Source organism: Crocuta crocuta, unplaced genomic scaffold (genome assembly GCF_008692635.1).
Source record: "Crocuta crocuta isolate KB4526 unplaced genomic scaffold, BGI_CrCroc_1.0 scaffold339, whole genome shotgun sequence".
Lineage (NCBI taxonomy): Eukaryota > Metazoa > Chordata > Mammalia > Carnivora > Hyaenidae > Crocuta > Crocuta crocuta.
The window spans coordinates 2,572,484-2,593,356 of record NW_027530357.1 but is presented as its reverse complement, the minus strand read 5'-3'; the positions used below and the strand labels follow the sequence as shown (position 1 = coordinate 2,593,356).

Below are 20,873 nucleotides of genomic sequence, written 5' to 3'. Positions count from 1 at the left end.
TGAAAAAAAAAACCCCCCCCCCCCCCCCCACCACCAAAAAACCATGACAGTGACTGACAGACTAGAATATTTTGGGACCACATACGTATACACTTCCTGCCAACACACTGGCCACAATAAGTGACAACCGTTAATAAATTAATTTTATGCAGAATGATGTGTCCAAAGTGATTATAAAATATCTTACAAAATTATCTATCAAAAAGCTGTGGAGTCAATTTTTTAAAAATATGCTAATAACTCCAGCATTATAGAACGCCCAAGCCTACTAATCTTGAGAAATTTCCTGAGATCTTATGATCTGTCATTTTCTCAAACACCTTCAAGATTACTTGCATCAGAATCACCTGGAGTGCATATTAAATGCAGACTCTACTCCAGAACTTAACTTCGGAATCCTCATTGCCAGGTTATCGGACCGGGGAATCTGCACTTTATTCAGGCAGTGCTTCTAAGGCACTCAAAAGTGTGTGAGCCAGAGCATTAATGGGCTTTAATAGGATGGGCCTCTTAATTAGATTAACACTTAAAATGCCCTCTTTGGCTGTCGAGTGCAGAATCAACTAGAAGTGGGTAAAGATCTCTAAAATAGCTAATGGCATCACTCATTCCGGAGCGGGGAAGGAGGCCCAGACCGCCCTTGCGCTGGCACGCCCCCTGGCGGCCTTCCGCAGTCTCGTCCTCAGTCCGGCCGCAGCAGCTGACTGCGACTGCGCGCCCCGAGGCCAGCGGCCGCCTCCTTTGGGTGTGGCGGCCGCGGCGATCCAGACCGGAAGCGGAAATGAGGTCGCGTTAGCCTAAGGCGCTTCGCCGGCTGCCGCCGCCCCCACTCCCCGTCGCGACCGACTCTTAGACGCGCCGGAAGCGGAAGTTGCTGAGCGGTGGGGGAGTTGTTGGGAAAGTGTCGGGCTTATTTTCGGGCTTCTTGGATAAGGCGGGCTTGTGAAACCTCGCCAGGCCGTCTCACACGCCTCAAACCGGTTACCGGCCCGGCACTCTCGCTCGCGCGGCGTGGTACTCGGGACTCCGACTGTTTCCTCGGGGTCCTTGTGACCCGCTAAGTTGCGGGAGTCCCCTGCCCCTTTGCCTGGAGTGAGGCCCCGTCCGGCTTCCCCGTGTCCCCGCAGACCCCCGCCATGGGCAACACGAGCAGCGAGCGCGCCGCGCTGGAGCGGCAGGGCGGCCACAAGACGCCGCGAAGGGACAGCTCGGGGGGCGCCAAGGATGGGGACAGGCCCAAGATCCTGATGGACAGCCCCGAGGACGCCGACCTCTTCCACTCCGAGGAAATCAAGGTGAGGGGTGGGGGGAATCCGGCTCCCTTGACTCTTGTTGAGGGGAGGAACCCTTCATTAGATTCCCCGCCACATCCTCTCTGAAACTTCATAAGCAGGAGGGAAGAGAGACTTAAATCTCTGCACTTAAAAGCCAGGTGGCTCTGTACGAGCCCTCTTCGCAGTCCAGGAACCTGTGTCTAATTACCGAAGAGAAAGTCACCCCGAGGGAGGAGGAACTACCTTCGTTTAACATCATTAAGGAGAAAGTAGCTCTGGGACAGCGTTTCAAATTCTTAATTAATTAAGATCGTTGAGCTAGCAGCAGGTGAGCCCCGGTCGCTGCTTTCCCCTTAGGTGTAATTAGTTTCACAGCTTTGAGAAAGAGCTTTCCTCACCTTTGCGGAGACGGGGCCCTTTTGGTAGTAGCAGGTTTTGCAGTTTATTGTCGATTTTGGAGAGAACCCAGCACACGTGTAAGCTGAAAGCAGCCTTACCCGGCTGACTGCAGTTGCCAGAGGTGTTTAGTTCTCCCTGAACTTGTGGTTCCCGGGGCTGCATTAGAGCAGACCCAGAAAAAAAAAAAAAAAAGGAATTGGAGAATTGGACCTCTGGAGGCCAGTAGGTGAGTCAAGTGACAGTCTGAAAAGGGGGCAGCCAGCCGCCACTCACCTCTCTCCTCTCGTGCATGAATAGGACATATTTTAGACCGAAGCAAACAGTTTTGTAGGTCACGTGTGGCCTAAGTGTAGTTTGCTTTCATTCATCAAAGCTTTGAAGATGAGCCTTGACTCCTGCTTCAGCCACAGTCCTGCTAACTGCCTGATGGGGTCTGCTGTTTCCAGCCACAGGGCCCAGTCCAAGCACACTTCGTGGTTCTGGCAGCTGAAAAGTGTGTGGTATAGCCTAGAAAAGGAAGAATGGATCCCTAAGGAGGGTGCAGCAGAGTAGGTTCAGGAAAAACGGTGTCTCCCGCAACAGCCCAGCACACTCTGTTAGGATCCAGGTGCACATTCATCATCATTGCCCGTTGGGCTAATTGCCTGGCACCCCATTCCACCTTCACTCACGGTTTTTCTCAGATGCTGGGCTAGGTGATCACAGTATCATCTTCAGTCCTCACTTGGGTGGTGGCTTTGAGTCCAGCTCTAACGAGCCTGCTCTTCCTGGGCAGGTATGTCCTGTGACTTGCACTTGCTTTCTGAAATTGTTGCGCTCCCCAGGAGCTGTGTGCAGAGTGAACTTTGAAATCCTTTGACACTCCTTCCCCCCAAGGGGACGGCCCAAGGATGGCTGCTTAAGACCCCACCAGAACCAAACTCCTTTTGTCAAGAAGTAACCTGTTGTTCAGTTGCTGCTGCAAACCTCCTACAAGAAATGTTTAGTGTACAGAGCTTCTGTGGAGAATGATTCTAAATAGCATCCATTATCATTTCCTGAGAAGCCGCTGAAACGATGTAGCAGAGACATTGGATTGAAAGCCCTAGACCGCTAAAAACGCCACGGGTTATTTTAGTACACAAGTTCACCATTTTGGCTGTGGTTAGTTATCACCTTCTCATTAGCAAGTCATTTTCCAGTCTGTTATTCTTTAATCCTTAGATCTTGTTAAATTTTACAGAAGGCAGGCATCATTTATGATAGGCTCCAGTCAGTATTTGAAATGAAGAGGATTAGAAACTTGCCCATGGCAACTTTTTTTTTAATTATGCGCCCCCCCCCCTTGTTTATTTTGTTTATTTTGAGAGGGAGAGGGACTGAGAGAGATTGAGAATCCCAAGCAGTCTCCGAGCTGTCAGCACAGAGCCCAACACAGGGCTTGAACCCACAAACCATGAGATCATAGAGCCGGAGCCAAAGTTGGATGCTCAACCAACTGAGCCACCCAGCCTGGAACTCCCGCTCTTTTAATGTCTTTAGCTTCTGACTAGGAAATCTGTAAAAGAATCTAAAACTACAAATGTCACTCAGAGTTGGCTGTGTTTATTTCTGTCTCATTTTGGAATACCACAGTTATATGTTACTTCTCATGCTAGAAGTTACTGTTTGCCATAAGGAAGGTCAGTCTTTGTCTTACCTTTTTCTCCACAGTGCCTGGATAGCATTTTGTGAATGAATATTTTTTCCCTTAGAATCTGGATTTGAGACTTTCGAGTTGACCGCTCTGGAATGGTCTCTAATAAATGTTCATGTACTTCAGTTCTCGTTAACTAAGGGAAGAAAACGCTATGTGTTAAGCTACTCTTGAATTCCTTGTCCCTTCTTCCAAGTGAGTTCTATAGTTTCTCCTAAAATTTTGATGTAGATCTTTTTAAAAACAATATTAACAGTTTGTAATAAGTATTTAGTACACGTCAGACATGCAGAGCATTTTACACAGACTGTCTCAGTCTTTCACAACAACTTTAGGAAATAGTTGTTTTTGTTATTTCCATCCTGCAGCAGGGAAACCAAGGCAGAGCTGTTAAGTTAATGAGTTTGAACATGAACCTAAGTAGTCATCACCACCTCTTTTTTTTAGAAGAGTAGGCAGGGTAACTGTTGCAGAGAGCTCGCTGATGGCTTCCTGTCCCTGAGAAAGCTGCTCCCTTTCTAGGCTCCAGAGAAGGAAGAATTCCTGGCCTGGCAGCACGACCTGGAAGTGAATGATAAAGCCCCTGCCCAGGCTCGGCCTACAGTATTTCGATGGACAGGGGGTGGAAAGGAAGTTTACTTATCGGGATCCTTCAACAACTGGAGTAAACTTCCCCTCACGAGAAGGTAATTGCCCGGGCAGTATTCACGTATTTGTCTTAATCCCGGGATAGATACTCTAGTTTCTGACTGGTTTCTGCAGGGGAATAGAAAAGGATGATTTTATAAAATGGATGCTGAATGGGAAATAATCTTGCTTAATCATTCACAGGGTTCAAATCTCTAGGTTTAGAGCGCATTTAGGAGAAGACACCTCTCTGTTATGAGTATCTCAAGACCTTTTTGACTTCAGATAGGCAGCTATGTGTTTGCTTAGGCAGGACTTCTCTCCTTCAGAAAGAGAGAAATCTATTTCTAGTGCAGTGGAGAGAGAGCGCTGGGCTGCGAATCTTCGAGACCAGAATTTGGGTCCACATTGACTAAGCTAACCTGTCGGTAACACCTGAGCCTCAGCGTTCCTGACTGTAAGAAGGGAACATTGGACAGATAATCTGATGTTCCTTCTAAACTTTGACACTCTGTGTATTACCTTTGTTTGGAAAGTACCTGCTATTTAGGCATCATTAGCAAGACCATAGTAAAACCCTTGACCAGGAGCCCTACCATGGATTCCTGTCTCAAATAGTCAGTGGAAGAGCGCCTTCACTAGTGAGCAGTCTTGATGAAACAGAAGGAGAAATTGTGCCCTGCTGGGTGAGGCCTGATCACAGTCACAGGCCGCCTGCTTTTCCGCTGGTAACATGGATGTAGGAGGGGCACACTCAGCACAGTTACAGGTCCTTTCAAGTCAGGGGAACAAAGCAAAGAGCTTTCCTGGAACTTTGTTTTAGTCGTTAAGCGAATTTCTTTAGAGAACTGTTTGTGGTTCCTGTGAAACTGATCCCGTCTCCTGCCCAAGGCAGACTGACAAAAAACTCGGCAGCGTGCAGTTTATCTGGAGCGGCCGCCCTCCTTGGCCTCCCAGCTGCCAGGTGGTAGTTTGCGGGCAAGTTGAAAAGGACAAATGCCTGTTCGTTGACCTTTTGATGGTAGGAATGTGGATTCCTGGCATTTGACCAAAGTGAGTCCTCAAGGAATCCTCTCGCATTGCTGCTTCCGTATGGTTTTCTAGATTGAGATCATTATACTGACTTGCGTAAAGTGGTTAAAAATGGTTATCCTGCAGCTGAACTCTTGGTTTTACACAGAAAGGTTCGGTTTTGTTCCATGGCCGGTTTTATAAGTAAGCTTAAGTGGGCAGCTCTCCCAGCTGAAAGTCTCTGCTTCCTTTTTCCTTGCAGCCACAATAACTTTGTAGCCATCCTGGACCTGCCTGAAGGAGAGCATCAGTACAAGTTCTTTGTGGATGGTCAGTGGACACATGACCCTTCTGAGGTACTCCTCCTGCCCTTGGTCCTCTGACTGCACAATCCAAACAGCTCACTATCCCTTATCAATTGTTGCCAGGTCCCTTTGTCCTGCTGGTAAAAGTCCCTGTGTGTGGCTAAGCCAGATAGCAGTGATGGTTGTCAGACTTATGGGCAAACTTGATGGAGACGAGCAGGTTGGCCAGCCAGGAGATAAGACCTTCCAGCCAGGAATTCTAAACCCTCTAAAGAATAACTCCAGAGACTGTCCACGTTATGATTTCTGCCTGTCTGTCTCTTCCCAGCCGATAGTAACCAGCCAGCTTGGCACAGTTAACAACATCATTCAAGTGAAGAAAACTGACTTTGAAGTATTTGATGCTTTAATGGTGGATTCCCAAAAGTGCTCCGATGTGTCTGGTATGAACACAGTTATTTTATACCACGTGTGTGCAGGTGGGGCTGTGCAGTCGAAATAGCCCTGCTTCTCTTGACTCTCACTCTCGAGCTTGAGCTGCCCTGTCAGGCGGATGTTTGTAGCTCCCTACAGAGCCACAAAAGTGATTCCTAACTCTGTCAGGTCAGGTTGTTGAAATCGAGCCCCAAGGGAGCTGTAAGTCACTCTTTCGGTCATTTCCAGTATTCGGTAGGCCTGCTTAGCCACAGGGAGCAGACGGCAGAAGCAGACCCAGAGCTTGATGTCTTGCCAGGGGCATGGCCGAGAGGCCCTGGAAAGTTGCGCTGGGTCGGGGTTGAGCCAGCTCCCTGCCTACTGACGACCCTGTCAGAAGAGTCTCAGCCTGACAGGTGATAAATGGACACCTCAGTGACCTGGGCCATCACTTGTATGGCATATTAGCACCTTGCCAGAATCCCTTTGTGGGGAGAAAGAGGCTAACCACAGGACACCCGCTCACTGCACAACCTACTCCATACCATCCGTAGAGAACTTTCCTGTCTTCCAGGAGTCAGCCAGTCCTCAAGCTTCCAATAAATTGCTTTTCATCCAGACCCACAGGAAGAAACATAATACATACAATTCAGGAGCCATGATGTGTTGTAATCTAAGGTGCCAACTGCACTGCCCCTTTTTGCAGAGGTGTAAACAATTCCTGGACCCCTGTGCGAGGCAGTGAAAAGATTGTCCCGGACGGGACCTGACAGTCTAAAAAGATGAGTTCAGTGCTGTTTCCAGAATGATTCTTCATTGTCACCTGGCTGGGCTTGGAGCTTCTGCCACCAGGATCTCTTTTACCAGCTCAGAAACCACAGTGGTGAATTGACCATGGCGGGCTTGCTGTGGCTGAAAAGCCAGCTTGTTGAGCAGGAATTGGAAGTCCAAAAATAGTGTTCTTCTCTCTGGATAGCTAACAGATCTTTTAGAGAAGCCATTTATTTCTTTTTCAGAGAGGTGAGAATAGGAAGATGGAGAAAATGCCCAAATATCCCCCACTTACTGTTAAATGTAATTTTAGGCCACATACCAAAGTTTTCAGTCAAGTTTCTGCAGCATAGAGCACCTGCAGGAAGAAAACTGGCCCTTCTGTCGGTAAACCAACATCAGGCTCTCCATAGATCTCATATTTACATACTCATTTTCTTAAAATATACGTTTACCCTTATTGGCTCAGTTTTCCATGCTTGTTGTCTTTCTCAGTTTCCTGCTGTCATACGGTTGGGTCATACGAAGTGAGCCTGTACCCTAGAAAATGATATCGAGGGGAATTGGCAGAGCCGGGGCACATCAGATTTAATCTTCCGCCCAAGGATCGGGCGACCAGGACCCATCCCACGTGCCCTTTGATAACAGCTCAGTAAGGGAGCTGCCTCTGACCTTATGAAATGCTCTACTTCTGGAAACTTCTGAATATATCTCTGTAATTGAGACATGCAGGCAGGGGTTTGAAAGGAACCTAAGAGTGGTGAAGTCAAAGAGCCGTAGAGATTAGGTTTATCAATTTTTTATTTTTGGTTTTAGTTTTGAAATGTGTCAGTGTCTCATATAACCTGTTTTCGCCACTGTGTCTGTGTAAACAGGCTGCTGTATCTTCTGTTTTATTCTGGCTGATGGTGCTCAGACCTTGGGCTTAGCTGCTTAAGCCTCACTGGAAGCCCGGAGGTTCTTTGCGGTATTTGCCAGCCCAGCCCAAGGGGAGAAGCATTATTGTGCAGGGGCACGTCAGGTTAGGTTACTGAGAGCACTTCCTTGTTAGTCTGACCCAGAATCACCAGCTTTGCCACCCCCGCTGTCTGCTGCCGGGGCATCTGAAGTTACTGCTGAATTTTATGCCAATCACCCAAATTCCAGAAGGGTTTTCTCATTGCCTGTACTTTTCACCCTTGGGGCCTATACATATTCTTCAAGGGAATATAAATCTGTATTGAGGGGATGAGGAAAACTGGATGATGCCGTAAATTCCGTGAGTCTGCTCCTAGACCTCATAATTTTCAGAGTAAGTGTCCCGTCACTGTCTCCCGACAGAGCTGTCCAGCTCCCCACCAGGCCCCTACCATCAGGAGCCCTATGTCTCAAAACCAGAAGAACGGTTTAAAGCACCGCCCATTCTCCCGCCACATCTGCTCCAGGTCATCCTGAACAAGGACACGGGGATTTCTGTGAGTACACAGGCGTCGGCCCAGACCTTCCCCCACGGCCCTGGCGCGCTGCTCCCCTTTGCGACCGCCTCTCTGAAGCAGTTGCTAAAAAGGTTTCTGTGTTGCCTGTAGGTGTTAATTGCCAGGACCCCCCTCTGAGGTGGGAATGGGGTACCGGTGAGGTGTTCCCGAGTGTGGGTGCTGCTCTCCCATTGCACAAAGGCCACCTGAACTCTTTTCCTGATGTTTTCACTCTGCCTCAGCCTAAGCCCTATTCCTTGTAAATCATGACGAGAAATCTTTAACCATTCCTTCTCGGTAAGCTACTTAGTGGAATTCCTCCTCTGGCCCCCAAACTTCAGAATCTACTCTTAATCGCCAAATTGTTTTCAGAAACATCAGTGTTCCAGGATTAAAATTTGGGGGACCTGGGTGACACATTTTCTCTGGGAAATTGATATTACTCGTAAAAAGAGGTGTGTGTCCTCTAGGATCCTGAAGAGCACCCCATTATTACCTTGTCACTGTTCCATTGCGTTTCGGTAGACAGGCACAGCACAGCCCTATTCTCAGGAATCTGGGTGTTCTTGTGCGTTGTCCAAGCCACCCCCTAAAGTCCCATGTTTATGAGGTGGTAAAGCAGCCACCATGCTGTGTGCCCCACGCACAAGCGGGTACACGTGTGGTACGATGAAGCGCTGATGTATCCGTGTGCAGGCGTCCCCCGCGGTGGTCGTGGTTTGTTTCCCGGGGACATGGTTTTCCAGCCATTTCATTCTTCGTGCTTCCTGAATCCTACTGAAATAAGCTTGCAGCCCACTGCTCGGGAATATAGATAGATCTATAGGTTTATCTTCCCGCTTTCTCTAAAAGCGTATTCATTGAACAACTCTTTCTTCTGTTTCCCTTTCAATAAGAAGACAGCCATGGCCCTTTAGAGCCATGACACTTCAGAGGCCAAGGTAAAGCCAGACTAGAGAGACACACCAGTGCATCCAACAGGCACACAGGGAGATCCCCTTAGTTGGACCGTGAGGCATGACCCACTCACCTCACCTGTCATCTTAGACCAGCCTTGCACTACCCAACTTAAGCAGAAAGGGGCATGAGAGAGCCTGCCTCCTTTCCATCGGTACCTGGTGCTGAGAAATAAAGGGGGATTCTTCTTGATTTCCAAATCCTAAATGCTCACGTCTTCCTTTGTTTCCCCGACAGTGTGATCCAGCTTTGCTCCCCGAGCCCAACCACGTCATGTTGAACCACCTTTATGCGCTCTCTATCAAGGTAATGACACATTTGTTGCTGGTAGAGCTGTGTTTCTCAAAGTGTGCTCTGAGGCCCCCTAGCAACAGCATTACCTGGAGTATTTATCTGAAGGGCAGCTTCTGGGACCTGGTGCAGACTGACTCTATGTCGGAGGCCGCGCCGGCTCCGACAGGTCCAGGGGTCCTTGAAGGATGGACGGTGTCGGCGAAAGAGAATGAGAGAGCCCCGAGATTCTTTCTGATCACCAGGCAGGCATCTCTGTCCTGTCGGTTTTTGTATCTTTATTTAAAGGTTCAGCAACAAGATGAAGTCATAGAGAGGAATTTCTTACAATGGGAGGCCTTTTGTGATATCAGTTACAGAATTATTTCGACCAAGGAAATAACAGAATGCTCTTAGTGAAAAACAGCATAACATACAAGTTAAATTGTATATAGATAAGCTAGGAGTTATTCTGTCTGGCTCTCAAGAAGATAAATGTTTCTGAATTGGTTTATTTGTGGAAACTAACATGGGGGCCCTAAATGTGTCAGTCTTTGCACCTGGGTTTATGTTTTAGCTCCTCTTATCTATCCTCATCCCAGCTGCCAGCGTAAGGAGGGTGTTTGTGGAATGCAGGCCTTGAGGAAGGGACTGCCATGCTTTACCAATTAGCAAAGATCTATGTAGTAGCTGTGTTCTGCTCTTAACCCCAAAATAGGCTCTTTGTCTCGGGGCCAGGCTCAATGGTAACCCTTGTGTTCTTAACCCCCTCTATTATCTAAGCCTTGGGTCTGCAAGGCCCATAGGAAGAGCCTTTTGACAATCGCCCATAGAGCTTTCATCTAAAGTCTCTTTTGTAAAGGCAGGAATATGCTTTTCCTTATGAGGTATCTGTATTCAGAATATGGGTCTGATATGGAATATTGGGAGGCCTGGTCAATACCAGCAGGCTTATATCCAACATGAGCTAATGGTAGCAGAAGGAGATACCAGTTTTCATTTCTAATGGGAGGAGCTGCAAACATTGTCACTTCCTTGCCGTGATTGCCATCCAGAGAGGCCGGTTCGGCTCCCGGCATATATCTCCTGTCTCTGTCTCTCTCTCTGTCTCTCTCTCTCTGCCTCTCTCTCTGTCTCTCTCTCTCTCTCTCACACACACACACTCTTTGAGCTTTTGACTTGGTACTACCTTTGATCATTTCCACCCTCTTCCTCAGGATGGAGTGATGGTGCTCAGCGCGACTCACCGGTACAAGAAAAAGTATGTCACCACCTTGTTGTACAAGCCCATATGAAGAGCTGGGAACCCACGGTGGGCTCCAGGGAACGGTGTGCACCACCAGGCTCCACGCGTGCATGTTTTCCACTAGTGGAACAGACTGTAAATTTCTCATTTCACACTTGATAAGACATTTCATACCCACCGTAGTCCTGCTCGAAGGTCGGTTCCAGGCACGGCGGCTCCCGAAGCGCCTCGGCCTATAACAGTCCCCTCAGCATCCAGCGGCCATGGGCCTCGGGCACACTGAAGCTGTGAACAGGGAGGGGAAGTGGAGGGGCCTGCTGCCCCCACACTGCGGCGTGTGGGGACAGACGCAGTTCTGAACTGGTCGTGGGGCTGCTGCTTCAGCCAAAAATGAACACTAGCCACTCTGCTGGGAAGATCTAGGAAGCAGGGTCTGAGGCCACACAAAATTTCTAATCCTGTATGTGTTTTTAAGGCCATCAGTTTGTCCCTGTTGAGGCCTGGCTGTGAGGCAACAGCAGGTACCTGTCCTCTGAAATCAAAGCAATAGATGGTCTCCTATTCTCTGCTCCTGGGAGATATAATTTCTATAGAAATTAGAACCCGTCTGATTTCCAGATGAAGTTTTACAATTGTTTCTTATGCTTCTGTGCACTAAGTATTTTTGTTTTAAACCAGAGGTGGCTGACTCTCTGGCCTTAGGGCAATTTTTAAATCACCCCAACTAGAATATAGATCATGTGAACTGTATTCAGCAATAATCTGTTCTTAGAACAGACTTTGAAAACCGCTGCCGGATTTCTCCATTAGGCTGGATGATCCTGTGGACTGACCACTGTTAGCTGGAAGGTCGTCCAGCTTTTTATTCTAATTGCAATGAGGGGACAGTGTTACCTAAAAACTTTGGAGAAGCACCCTACCCTAGCCTATGCCAACTTGCTCAGGACCTGTCTCTACTTAGCAATGAAGGCTATAGCAGTTGCTGTCATTTATTCTGGAAGGAACTTAAAACTTGACAGAAGCCTTCTAAGTTCATGTCGGGAAGACATTCTTTGGACCAAAGCAAACCTCTTCGCACTCGATGTGGTTTCCGGGGAGATGCTGCCGACGTGCCGTTAGTGCATGTTCCTGCCCTCAAGTCAGCAGAGCTGTGGTTCTGCCCTGTGTTCTTGCTGGGTGATGGAGGAACCAGCTCCCTGGCTTCCAGTATTTATTTGGTAAACCTGAGTCTGGGACACCCTTTTTTTTTTGTTACTGTTTTCCAAACACTGAATTATTGTCACCTTGACATACAGGTTTCAATAAAGCTTTGTAAAGATAACGGGACGTGCGCTTGGAGGAAGTCTTGATTTTTGTCATTTGGAGAAAAGACTGGAATGCTTCCAGAGGTTTACTCGGTGCGGTGCTTTTCACTCTTTGTCATGTCTTGGCATTCACTGAAAGTGGTATCAGCCTTGTGGTCCTCTGGGGTGAGTGACAGGGCAGTTCCGGCTGCTCCCAGGGCTGAGGACCATTCCCTTGACCTACCTGTTCTGTGTGCAGAATTTGGAAGGCTGTTAAGAAGCCTGTAAAACTGAGCTCCTTTGAACCACTCAGTTATGAGGGGAGACTGAAGAGAGGGAACTGTGAAGGTTCCCAGTGTGGGCAAGTTGGTGGCATCCCTAGGTCAAAGGTTTTGCCACCTCTTGCTCATCAGCACCATGGAGCCTGGGACCCCTCCTTGGAAGACACCAGCACATTCTGGAATCAGAACTGTTCTCATCAGCTAAAAGGAGCTCTGTTTGCTCTACCAAACAAGATGGAAGATTACAGATGACCTTGTAATAAGACTTTCCTTCCCAGGCATCAGGAATTATTTAAATGTATGAGAAAAGGAAACTTCTGGGTCATTTGGTCCACTTGAGGTGGAGAGTGGTCCAGAAAGCACTCCTTCCTAGGTAATTGGCTGTCTCACCCTGAAAATCCAAGTGATGTGGGAACCCTAGATTTTAGGGACTATAGGGATTTTATTTAAGTAGACTATGGACACATGTAAAACTCCTCTTTCCAAAACTGGATAAGGTCTTTTTAAAATACAATTGAAAACAAGCTCAAAAGTATAAAAGCAATACATTCAAGCACCAGAAAGGAGGAAACTGTGTTGGCTAGCTGTGAGCACAGCCCGTAGGCCCATCGTGGGAACTGAGGGAGGGTGGTGGTGGGGGCCCCTGCATAAGTTGGCCCAGGAGGGCACTGCCCTTTCTGTGAGCGGGATTAGAAAATCTGGCTGCTGGCCTGAGTCAGAGCTCAGAGGAAGCCATCAACCCCAGGGCGCAGGGGAAACTGCAAGAACTTGAAAATCCACTGTAAAAACTAATTGGGAGCCAGTGAACCCTGTAAGAGCTCTCTCTGCAGCCCAGGGGCCACAGGAGACTTCCAGGGGAGACCACCACTGTGGCAGAAGGATGTAGGCATAGCCCCTCCATGGGACCAAGGTGTCTGCATTCTCTACAGTGCTGTGTGCCTCTAAAGGATTTCCATTTTCTTTAAAAGGCAACATAAAGGAAGTCTGTGGTTTGGAAGACTGCTCACAGACCCAGGTGAAAGCCTCAATACCCAAGAAGCTAAAAGTGATGGAAGTTATTTCACGGATGTGAAATCACAGGGGCAAAGCCAAATGGAGAAGTGAAGTGTCCTATGACCCAGGCAGGCAATGCTTTCTCTATTAGCATTCTTATTATGGGTGAGGACTGGTTACCTGGTTAAAGCTTAACCCAAATTGCTTTTGAATGAAGATGTATTTCCCGCCCACACCTACCCCCTTCCCCCCCCCCCATAAATCTACATACAAGTGAAATTTATAGAGCCAAAGGTAAGGCCTTTAAATTACTAACATGTAAAATGGTATGGGTCAATAGAACCATATATCAAAATACAGAAACCAAAGATCAAAGGACCCAGGCAAAGCTCGCTCCTTCCTCCAGGTTTGCTCATGGGGGTAAATGTGAGGGAAGTCAATAGTGCTCCAGAACCAGGTCAAACCCTGACTTCACATTAAAGTTGGCCATTCCCCCACTGTCCCCTCCCTAATGAGATTAGGGATGTTGATGCCATTCGGTCGCTGACTAGCTTTGTGACCTTGGGCATGGCCTCTCTTGGCTTGGCTTCCTCGCCTGAAAAATGAGAGGGCTTTGACTAGCAGTAGATCCTAGGATTCCTTCCACACTGGGAGTCACAAAGCCTTTACAACATGGATGGGATATGGCCACAAACAGGAAGTTAAGAGGCCAGAAAAGAAAAAATGCCGGCCTCAACTTGCTCGGTTAGGTAATTTACAAACTCCAAAGAACAGGACTGAAATTGCAGAACATCAGTGATCTCACCCATGGCTGACGTCAGCCTCTTTAGGAAAGAATAAAATGTCATTTGGTTCACCTCCCATTATTTTTAGAAGAGTGCAGTTTCATTTCCAAACATGTATTCAGTTCTCTAATACCCAGTTCTCACCAGTGTTTACAAACAGTTTGAATGTATTAATGAGGGTCCAAGTCTATGGACCACTCAGGTCTCCATCCAGCTTCTGAGAAATCCCTCTTTAGCACCTCTCTTGATCAGCAAATAAGTGGAGGAACAAGCCTTCTGACCTGGTGCATCAATGAGAATTGTCTTTAGGAGAAAATAAGGAAGTTAGGGGGACACACTTCTTCTAAAATCTGTCATCCCAGCTGTTGTAACATCTGCAGGGCCTTCCTGAGAGCCATCACTGCTGTAAGGCAGACCTTTGGAGAGGATCCCAAAAGCCGGAGCAGCCAGAGCCCAATCTGTGGGGCCCACCCTGTCTCTGGGTCAGCGCCCACTCATCCTTTCCTGGTTCATTGAAAGACCACCTGAGTTGCTTGTAGTAGTAAAGTCATTTTCAAAGTTCTTTCTTCTACCTCCCAACAAGCCCTTTAGGGCAAACAGTTCCATTAATCATTGATAGACTCAAAGGAAAGCCAAGTGATCAGCACTGTACTATATTTCCACTAGCCCAGCCCTCCCCAGCTTTGGAAAATAAAGCCAATATTTGATTAGGCAAGTGATAAAGCATTTTTCTCATACAAACATTGTGTGCCCGGAGTCCCAGTCTCCACGCTGTACATCATAAGCAATATTTAAACTGCCCAGAGAGAAATTGGACTAGAACAGGCCAAGGTTTCTCAACCTTGGCACTATTGACACTGGGCCTAATATAANGTGGAGGGGTTGCCCTGTGCATTGTAGGACATTCAGCAGCGTCCGTAGCCTCTACCCACTAAATGCCAGTCGTGACCATTGAAATGGTTTCCGGACATTCTCAGATGTCCTCGGGGGAGGGAAGCAAAGTTCAGTGGTTTAGAACCACTGGGACAGGCCTATTCACCTGTTGTATTAGGAGTAGAGGCTTACTGCTCCCATCCCCGTAGGTCTCGCCTGAATGCTTTAGACTTAAATCCGCATGGATGTCTTCTAAAGCAAGTCAGAGTCAAGAGGCCCAAGTTTTCTGAAGACAAACTTCAGTCCCATTAAGCAAATTATCTCTTTCTGGCCTAAGACTCCAAATTCTAGTTTCATGGTTATGAAATTTGTTGTGCAACGGTGTCTTGAGTCTCATGAAAATGAAGTTGTTAAGCACAGAAAACATGACGTCTGATTCTGTGCTTAAGAAACAGGAGTGGGGGGGGTGGGGGCGCCTGGGTGGCTTAGCCGGTTAAGCGTCCGACTTTCGCTTAGGTCATGATCTCGCGGTTGGTGGGTTCGAGCCCCGCGTCGGGCTCTGTGCTGACTGCCAGCTCAGAGCCTGGAGCCTGTTTCAGTCTGTGACTTCCTCTCTCTCTGACCCTCCCCTGCTCACGCTCTCTCTCTCTCCTAGGAATAAAGATATAAAACAAAACAAAAACAAAAAACAACAAAAAAACCAGGAGTGGTGGCACCAGGGAAGGTTGGGCCTCATTTTATGGTGTGGTTGAGTAATTTGTTGGTTGTTTCTTCGAGGTCATTTGTTAGGGTCCAAAGAACCTTTCTGGCACATTCCTTTTGTGCCAAAAAGGCACAAACCAAACTGTGTTTACTCAGGCTCTTGAAGTATTCCCTGGCTTTCAAGAATCCTCGGGACGTTAACTGAAATGATTGGTGTTTAATGGATTTTCCCTAGTATTGTAAGGAAACAAAGGTTCCGACATTTTATTCATCTTCTGAGTTATTTTTATTCGTATAGTTACGACCTTTGGCAGATTTTTATCCCCAACAGTATAGTAGAAAAGAACAGATGTGCAGCTACGACCCCTGTGATAGGTCCAACTGTGACTGTGGTCAGATTCCTTCATTGGAAAATAAAAATCTCAGAGCAAAAGCAACAGGAACCATGAAGAACATCACCAATTGCCAAAACCGATGTTTGTCCGGATCAGGCAGAGTTTATACCACCGTGGGAAAAAAATTTGCCTCGCAGACTGTAAAAATCTATCTAGTTAAAAATAGAAGTATTTACATTTTACATTACCTTGATCCGAACTCCTCCTTCCAAGGAAATAAATCTACATCATTCAATTCCCCACAGCCTCATAACGGAGGAAAGAAGTCTGAAGGTGACCTGTTTTCCTGGTTAGCTGCATCCTGGGAGAACCAGGTGATCCATCCTCAAGTAATCCCCTCTCAAAGTGGCCCATTTGCATAAGGACCTTCCCTGTTCTGCAGTCCTGTAAAGTGACCTAAGAGCCGGTTCGTGGTTCACTGACAATAATGACCAAACTTCCAACAGTGGCTTGCTCTTCGGAGAGAATGCTGCCATTCTCCTGACTCCAGGCCTCTGTGCTGCTCCCCTGACCCCAGAAAAATACCCCCCACCCCTGCAAAAAGGAAACAAAGTCCCATATCACCCCTGCAAAAAGGAAACAAGGTCCCATATCACAATAACAAGTTGCCATGCTGACCCTGGCAATACTGAGGACTTTTATGGTCTTTCAAGGAAAGAAGTCATTGCAAACATTTTAGATCATTGCTTTATTTCACTATTGTTTAACAACAAAGTTCATTCCTCTCAAGGTGAATCTTGAATTGTTCCTTGTGTTCTTTTCCTCACCCTGAATAAAAAAGGTAATGAAGAAAAAGCCTGTACTTTTGGAGACCTAGAATCTTACTTATGCTAATAAGCTTTTGACTGCAATTTCGTGGTACGGTATTTCCTGCTGGCATCTTGGTGGTCCCACGGAGCTCCCCACCCTCCGGTGAAGGTGGCTGTCCACAACCACCACCGTTGAAACCAAAAGTAAGTGTTGAAAAATGCACCTTTTACAATAAAAAAGTAGAAACCAATTCAATTTCCTTTTTTTTTTTTTTTTTTACGAATATAAAGTTTCTTGTAAATATGTACAGTCTTTTGAGCTAGTTCTATAGCAGGAAGCATTTTTCACAAATGAGACACACAATATACACTTCCGGGGCTCAAGAAGCCCATTTCTCATGGAGATCCTAAATGAAATGCCAAGACTGAAAGACCAGTTTTCAGTGACCTTTCCAAATACTTGTGGACCAAGAGACAAAAACTTCAGCAAACATTCAGTCTGATCTGCCCTGGGGGAGGGAGGCGATGCAGTGTGACCCCACAGACTCCAAGCGACACATAAAACACGAGAGCAGGACACCTGCCAGGGGTGCAGTAACATGGAGGGAGGGGCACAGGCGTTTCGAACAAGAAAGCACTTAGGTTAAGAGACGAGCAGGAAGGAGCTAGGATTTGGGCCAGGTTGCAATCTGGAAAGCGATTTGATGTGGGTTGAAACGTGGTTATGTTCACCTGTGGTGGTGGAGACAGGTCTACCTTTCAGCCTACCTAGGATGTGCCTTGGTTGTTTGAGGCATGCCTAAGAGTCATGGAACATCCGAAGCGAGTGATGCCTTGTGGGAGATTAAAGGCAGAGATAAGGCCGCTAGTTAGCTTGCCAACTGCAAAGCCTCTAGGTTGGTTCTTTGCCAGTTGCCAGGAGTTTCGCATTCTGGTAGCGGGCAGAGAGAAACCGTGTGAGCCGCCCTGCACCCAAGGAGGACCTCCCGACCCCAGCTGAGGTGGAAGAGGGGCCGCGGCGCTCTCAAACTTCCTGGTCTTAGTCTAGCCCTAGGGAAAGGCTCACTTGGGAAGTCACAGTTTCATGGGGTAGAACCGTGCTGGGTTTTGTGTGAACACAGAATCATCCTCGAGGGAGCTGGCAGGGAAGCGTGAAGGTGTGAGGTGGTGGTTTGCTGAAATCCTTCTCTGGTCGTAAGGCTTGAGCGTTTGGTTTTTTGTTTGTTCAGTGCTACAGACTGCAGCTTGTTGTGGCCAGTGAATTGGCAAGTGGTCAGAGGGTCTCGATTCAGCGGGAGCAATGGTATGGGACTGGTACATTGGCACAGCAACCCGGGGGGGCAGCCAGGTCAGGGGGCAGCACATGCAGTGAACCGCCATGCAGAACTCCCGGACGGGTCTCTTCCCATCCCAGGGTGGGGAACGACGCGCTGTCGCGGACAGGAGGTGGCCGGCCCCCGGTCTTCTCCTGGACCCAGAGGCTCATCAGTGCTGGGCTCCGAGCAAGTCTATTGCATGCTTTCCTGGCCAAAGCTACATGGAAAGCAGGGACAGCAGGCTGGGGAGAGGATGCTGAGGGGCAGGGAGGGAGAGCTCCTCGAGGTTCCTTGGCCCCAAGTCACTGCCTCCGAGCTGAGGCCCGATGACCTCCGTACATTCTCAGCTGGTGGGAGGGGAAGTCGTCAAGGCCATAAAAGGCAATGAGAACAGTAAACATTTGGCTAAGATGTCACCCTGGGTAAAACAGGGCCACCTGTGAGGATGGACTGGAACGAGAATGAACCTACATGAGCGCAGGAGGTTAGCCAACTGGCGGGGACTCTTCTACAATACGTTTCCGTAGCAAAGACCTGATGGTGTGATCTAGCCAGAAATGACTACGACAGGAAATACATTGCTATTCAAATCTATTAAGAATTCTGTTCTTAAAAAAAAAAAGAAAAGAAAGAAAACCAACCAACCCTAGGATCTTAAAGTAGCTATTAAATAGGATTCTAACCACGTTGTAGTTAGTGCAGGTTGGTTTCCTGGATGAACTGGTACAGGCTAGAGCTAGGTATAAAAGTCTGTGAATGCTCTGAAAGAGTAACAAAGTGCCCAGAGGGTGGCTGCAGGAAGGTGCTGACTGCTCCCGAGAGCCTCAGCCCCGGCACCGCCTGGATGCAGGGCGTCCACACTGTGGTGGGTCTGGACCCAGCTGTGCCGTGGGGTGGCTGAGCAGATGGGTGCTGGGGTCCCCTTCAGCAGAGTTCCTTAGAGTGTTTGGGGCTTTCCTGCAGATTAAGATGAGGAGTTGGTTTTTCTGGCTGAGATTTATACTGAAGACTGGTCCCAGACCTAGGAGCAAAAATAAGGAGGGGGTTTTAGCTGAGGGGGGCAGAAATGCCTGTGCTCACCCTGCCTGGTCCCAGGAGGAAGTGTGCAACAGCCGGCCTCCCTGCAGCTGTTAACAGGCAGTGCTCCACAGGCCGGCTCCAGCTCTGAGCTTGGGGGTCCCCAGGGAATGACATGCACAGAAAATTCTCCAAAGCTGTGGATGGATCTCTGTTACACATACACACACATGCTGCCCCCATTTTATCGGTAAATCAGAGGCGATAAGAAAAACACTCAAGGGCTTTTCTTCCTCTCTTTATCCACAGGGGTCCCAAGAGCCAACTGCAGGTGGCCTTGGGAAAAAGTAATCTAGGACAGAAAGGTGGCTGTGCTGTCCAGCGTGGGTCCCTGGAACCGGGCCTACCGAGGAGGCAGCAATTACTCGGGCCCTCCTCCCACTCATTAGGGCCCCCTTTCCTTCAACACATCCCTCCCTCTCAATTGCTAACCGAAAATTACACAATAAGTATGTGATTTAAAGGTTTCAAAAAGCTCAAAGTTCTAGAGGGCAACCACTGTTAACCAGTTTATGTGTAGCCTTCCAAAAAAGATATATGTATTTGTAGATGTGCTTGAAAAAAATAAGGCATACGTGTTTTGTATTGTAGGCTATCGTTTGTGTTTAAGAAGGGAGGTTACGCACAGATGTTTGCTTAAGTGCCTAGAATATCTCTAGAAACTGCTAACACTGGTTGCCTCTGGGCAAGGGAATGAAATACCCTAGGGTAGCCATTCCATTTTGAGGTACAATTTATCCATTTGCTTAGAAAGGCCTCTTTTTTTATTAAAAGAAATTTTTTTANCGACCTTTTTAAAAATTTCTTTTAATGTTTTATTTATTTCTCAGAGGAAAAGCCTCTTCTTAAATATGTATTCTTCGTAAACTTGTTACCATGTCCTAAAAAATCTGAATTAATCATAACAGTCTCCTTTTTACAACAGTGGCCCCAAAGGGCCATCAGCTCCTCGGGTCACTCTTCTGCCCTCTCCAGATAGTGCCTCACCTTGTTGACCTGGGACAGTGGGGTCCTCACGGCTCCCGCAGGCAGCCGGCCCCGGCTGCTGTCTTCAAACAGCCTCCCAGGTGAGCGTTCCCTCCGCGTGCTGAGCATCCGGCCTGGGGACTTCTCTCGCTCCAGGGGGCGGCCGGGAGACTTGTCCCTGCGCAGCTCTGTCCGCCCCTCTCGGTAGCGGTGGGGTGTGCTTGGCTCTCGCGGGTGGCTGGGGCCTTCCGGTGGCGCTGGGCTAGAGGCCACACGCTTGGTGATGTGCTCGTTGTATGTTGGCGGGCCTCGCTTGTTGGGGCTGCGGGCAACAGGAAAGGGAGGTGCAAAATGAGAAGTCACAACCCCAAAGGGGCATTTTCCCCCTCTGAGAAGCCCCCAGGTCCCAATCCCACCAGGAGTTCTTCAGGCTTTTTGTTTTGACAGGATGGGACGAGAAAGGACAGCAAAAGGAAATCAAGCTTCCTGGTCTCCGTGCAGGATTTTACTGCGAGACCCTGTGCTAAGCTCTTGATGTGTGCTGACTCACTGTCCTAACAGCTCCACAGGCTGGGAGCAGGCGTGACCCTCATGGCAGAGACAAGAATGTGGAGATGCGGACGCTGGGAGCCTGGTCTGGGCTAGGGGGATCCAGAACGGGGATTCCGACACAGGTCAGTTCGACCTCCTAATCCCCACCCAGTATCCTGCTGACCTAAGGATTTTGCAGAGCCTAGAAGGCACAGAAGGAAGTCTTCATTTAGGGGCTGAGGCTGCTCAAAGGCCCTTGATGCAAGGGAGCAATTTTGAGAAAGCCTGCCATCTCTGCCTCACTCCTCTCCTCCCAGGTGGCTTTCCAAACATCTCTGTGGCACCCACTACTGACGTGCGAGGGATTCGGCCTGACAGAATTAGAAAACTGAGCAGGCAGACAAAAACAGCACAGTTGGCTCAAAACACGTCCCTGGCCCCAAAGACTGATAGGTAATAACCAAACAATCAAAACCACTGGGTCCTTTGTGTATGGCCAGTCTGACCCTCCACCCAGGC

General features: G+C 48.2%; 2 protein-coding genes across 2 annotated transcripts in view; one reads left to right on the top strand and one right to left on the bottom strand.

Annotated features, from left to right (window-relative positions):
- Positions 1-847: 847 nt before the first annotated feature.
- Positions 848-11,729, top strand: PRKAB1 (protein kinase AMP-activated non-catalytic subunit beta 1). The gene is made up of 7 exons (XM_077766017.1): positions 848-1,295; positions 3,871-4,034; positions 5,249-5,342; positions 5,620-5,734; positions 7,797-7,930; positions 9,125-9,193; positions 10,375-11,729. Exons 1-7 carry the CDS (start codon positions 1,137-1,139, stop codon positions 10,450-10,452), a joined length of 813 nt encoding a protein of 270 aa, XP_077622143.1. The 5' UTR covers positions 848-1,136; the 3' UTR covers positions 10,453-11,729.
- Positions 11,730-16,384: 4,655 nt separating this feature from the next.
- Positions 16,385-20,873, bottom strand: part of CIT (citron rho-interacting serine/threonine kinase) — a 161,507-nt gene continuing 157,018 nt past the window's right edge. Inside the window, exons 46-47 of the mRNA XM_077766016.1 lie at positions 19,845-20,145; positions 16,385-18,801 (exon numbers count right to left, since the gene is read on the bottom strand). Of these exons, the coding sequence (XP_077622142.1) occupies positions 18,778-18,801; positions 19,845-20,145 (325 nt within the window). The 3' untranslated portion in view covers positions 16,385-18,777. The remainder of the gene's footprint in view (positions 18,802-19,844; positions 20,146-20,873) is intronic.

What these genes read in the sequence shown, in the direction of transcription:
- PRKAB1 (XM_077766017.1), top strand. Translation starts at nt 1,137, where the DNA reads ATGGGCAACACGAGCAGCGAGCGCGCCGCGCTGGAGCGGCAGGGCGGC. An exon ending in GGACACATGACCCTTCTGAG is followed by an intron (nt 5,343 to 5,619) that starts GTACTCCTCCTG and finishes GTCTCTTCCCAG; the next exon opens with CCGATAGTAACCAGCCAGCT. An exon ending in AAAGTGCTCCGATGTGTCTG is followed by an intron (nt 5,735 to 7,796) that starts GTATGAACACAG and finishes GTCTCCCGACAG; the next exon opens with AGCTGTCCAGCTCCCCACCA.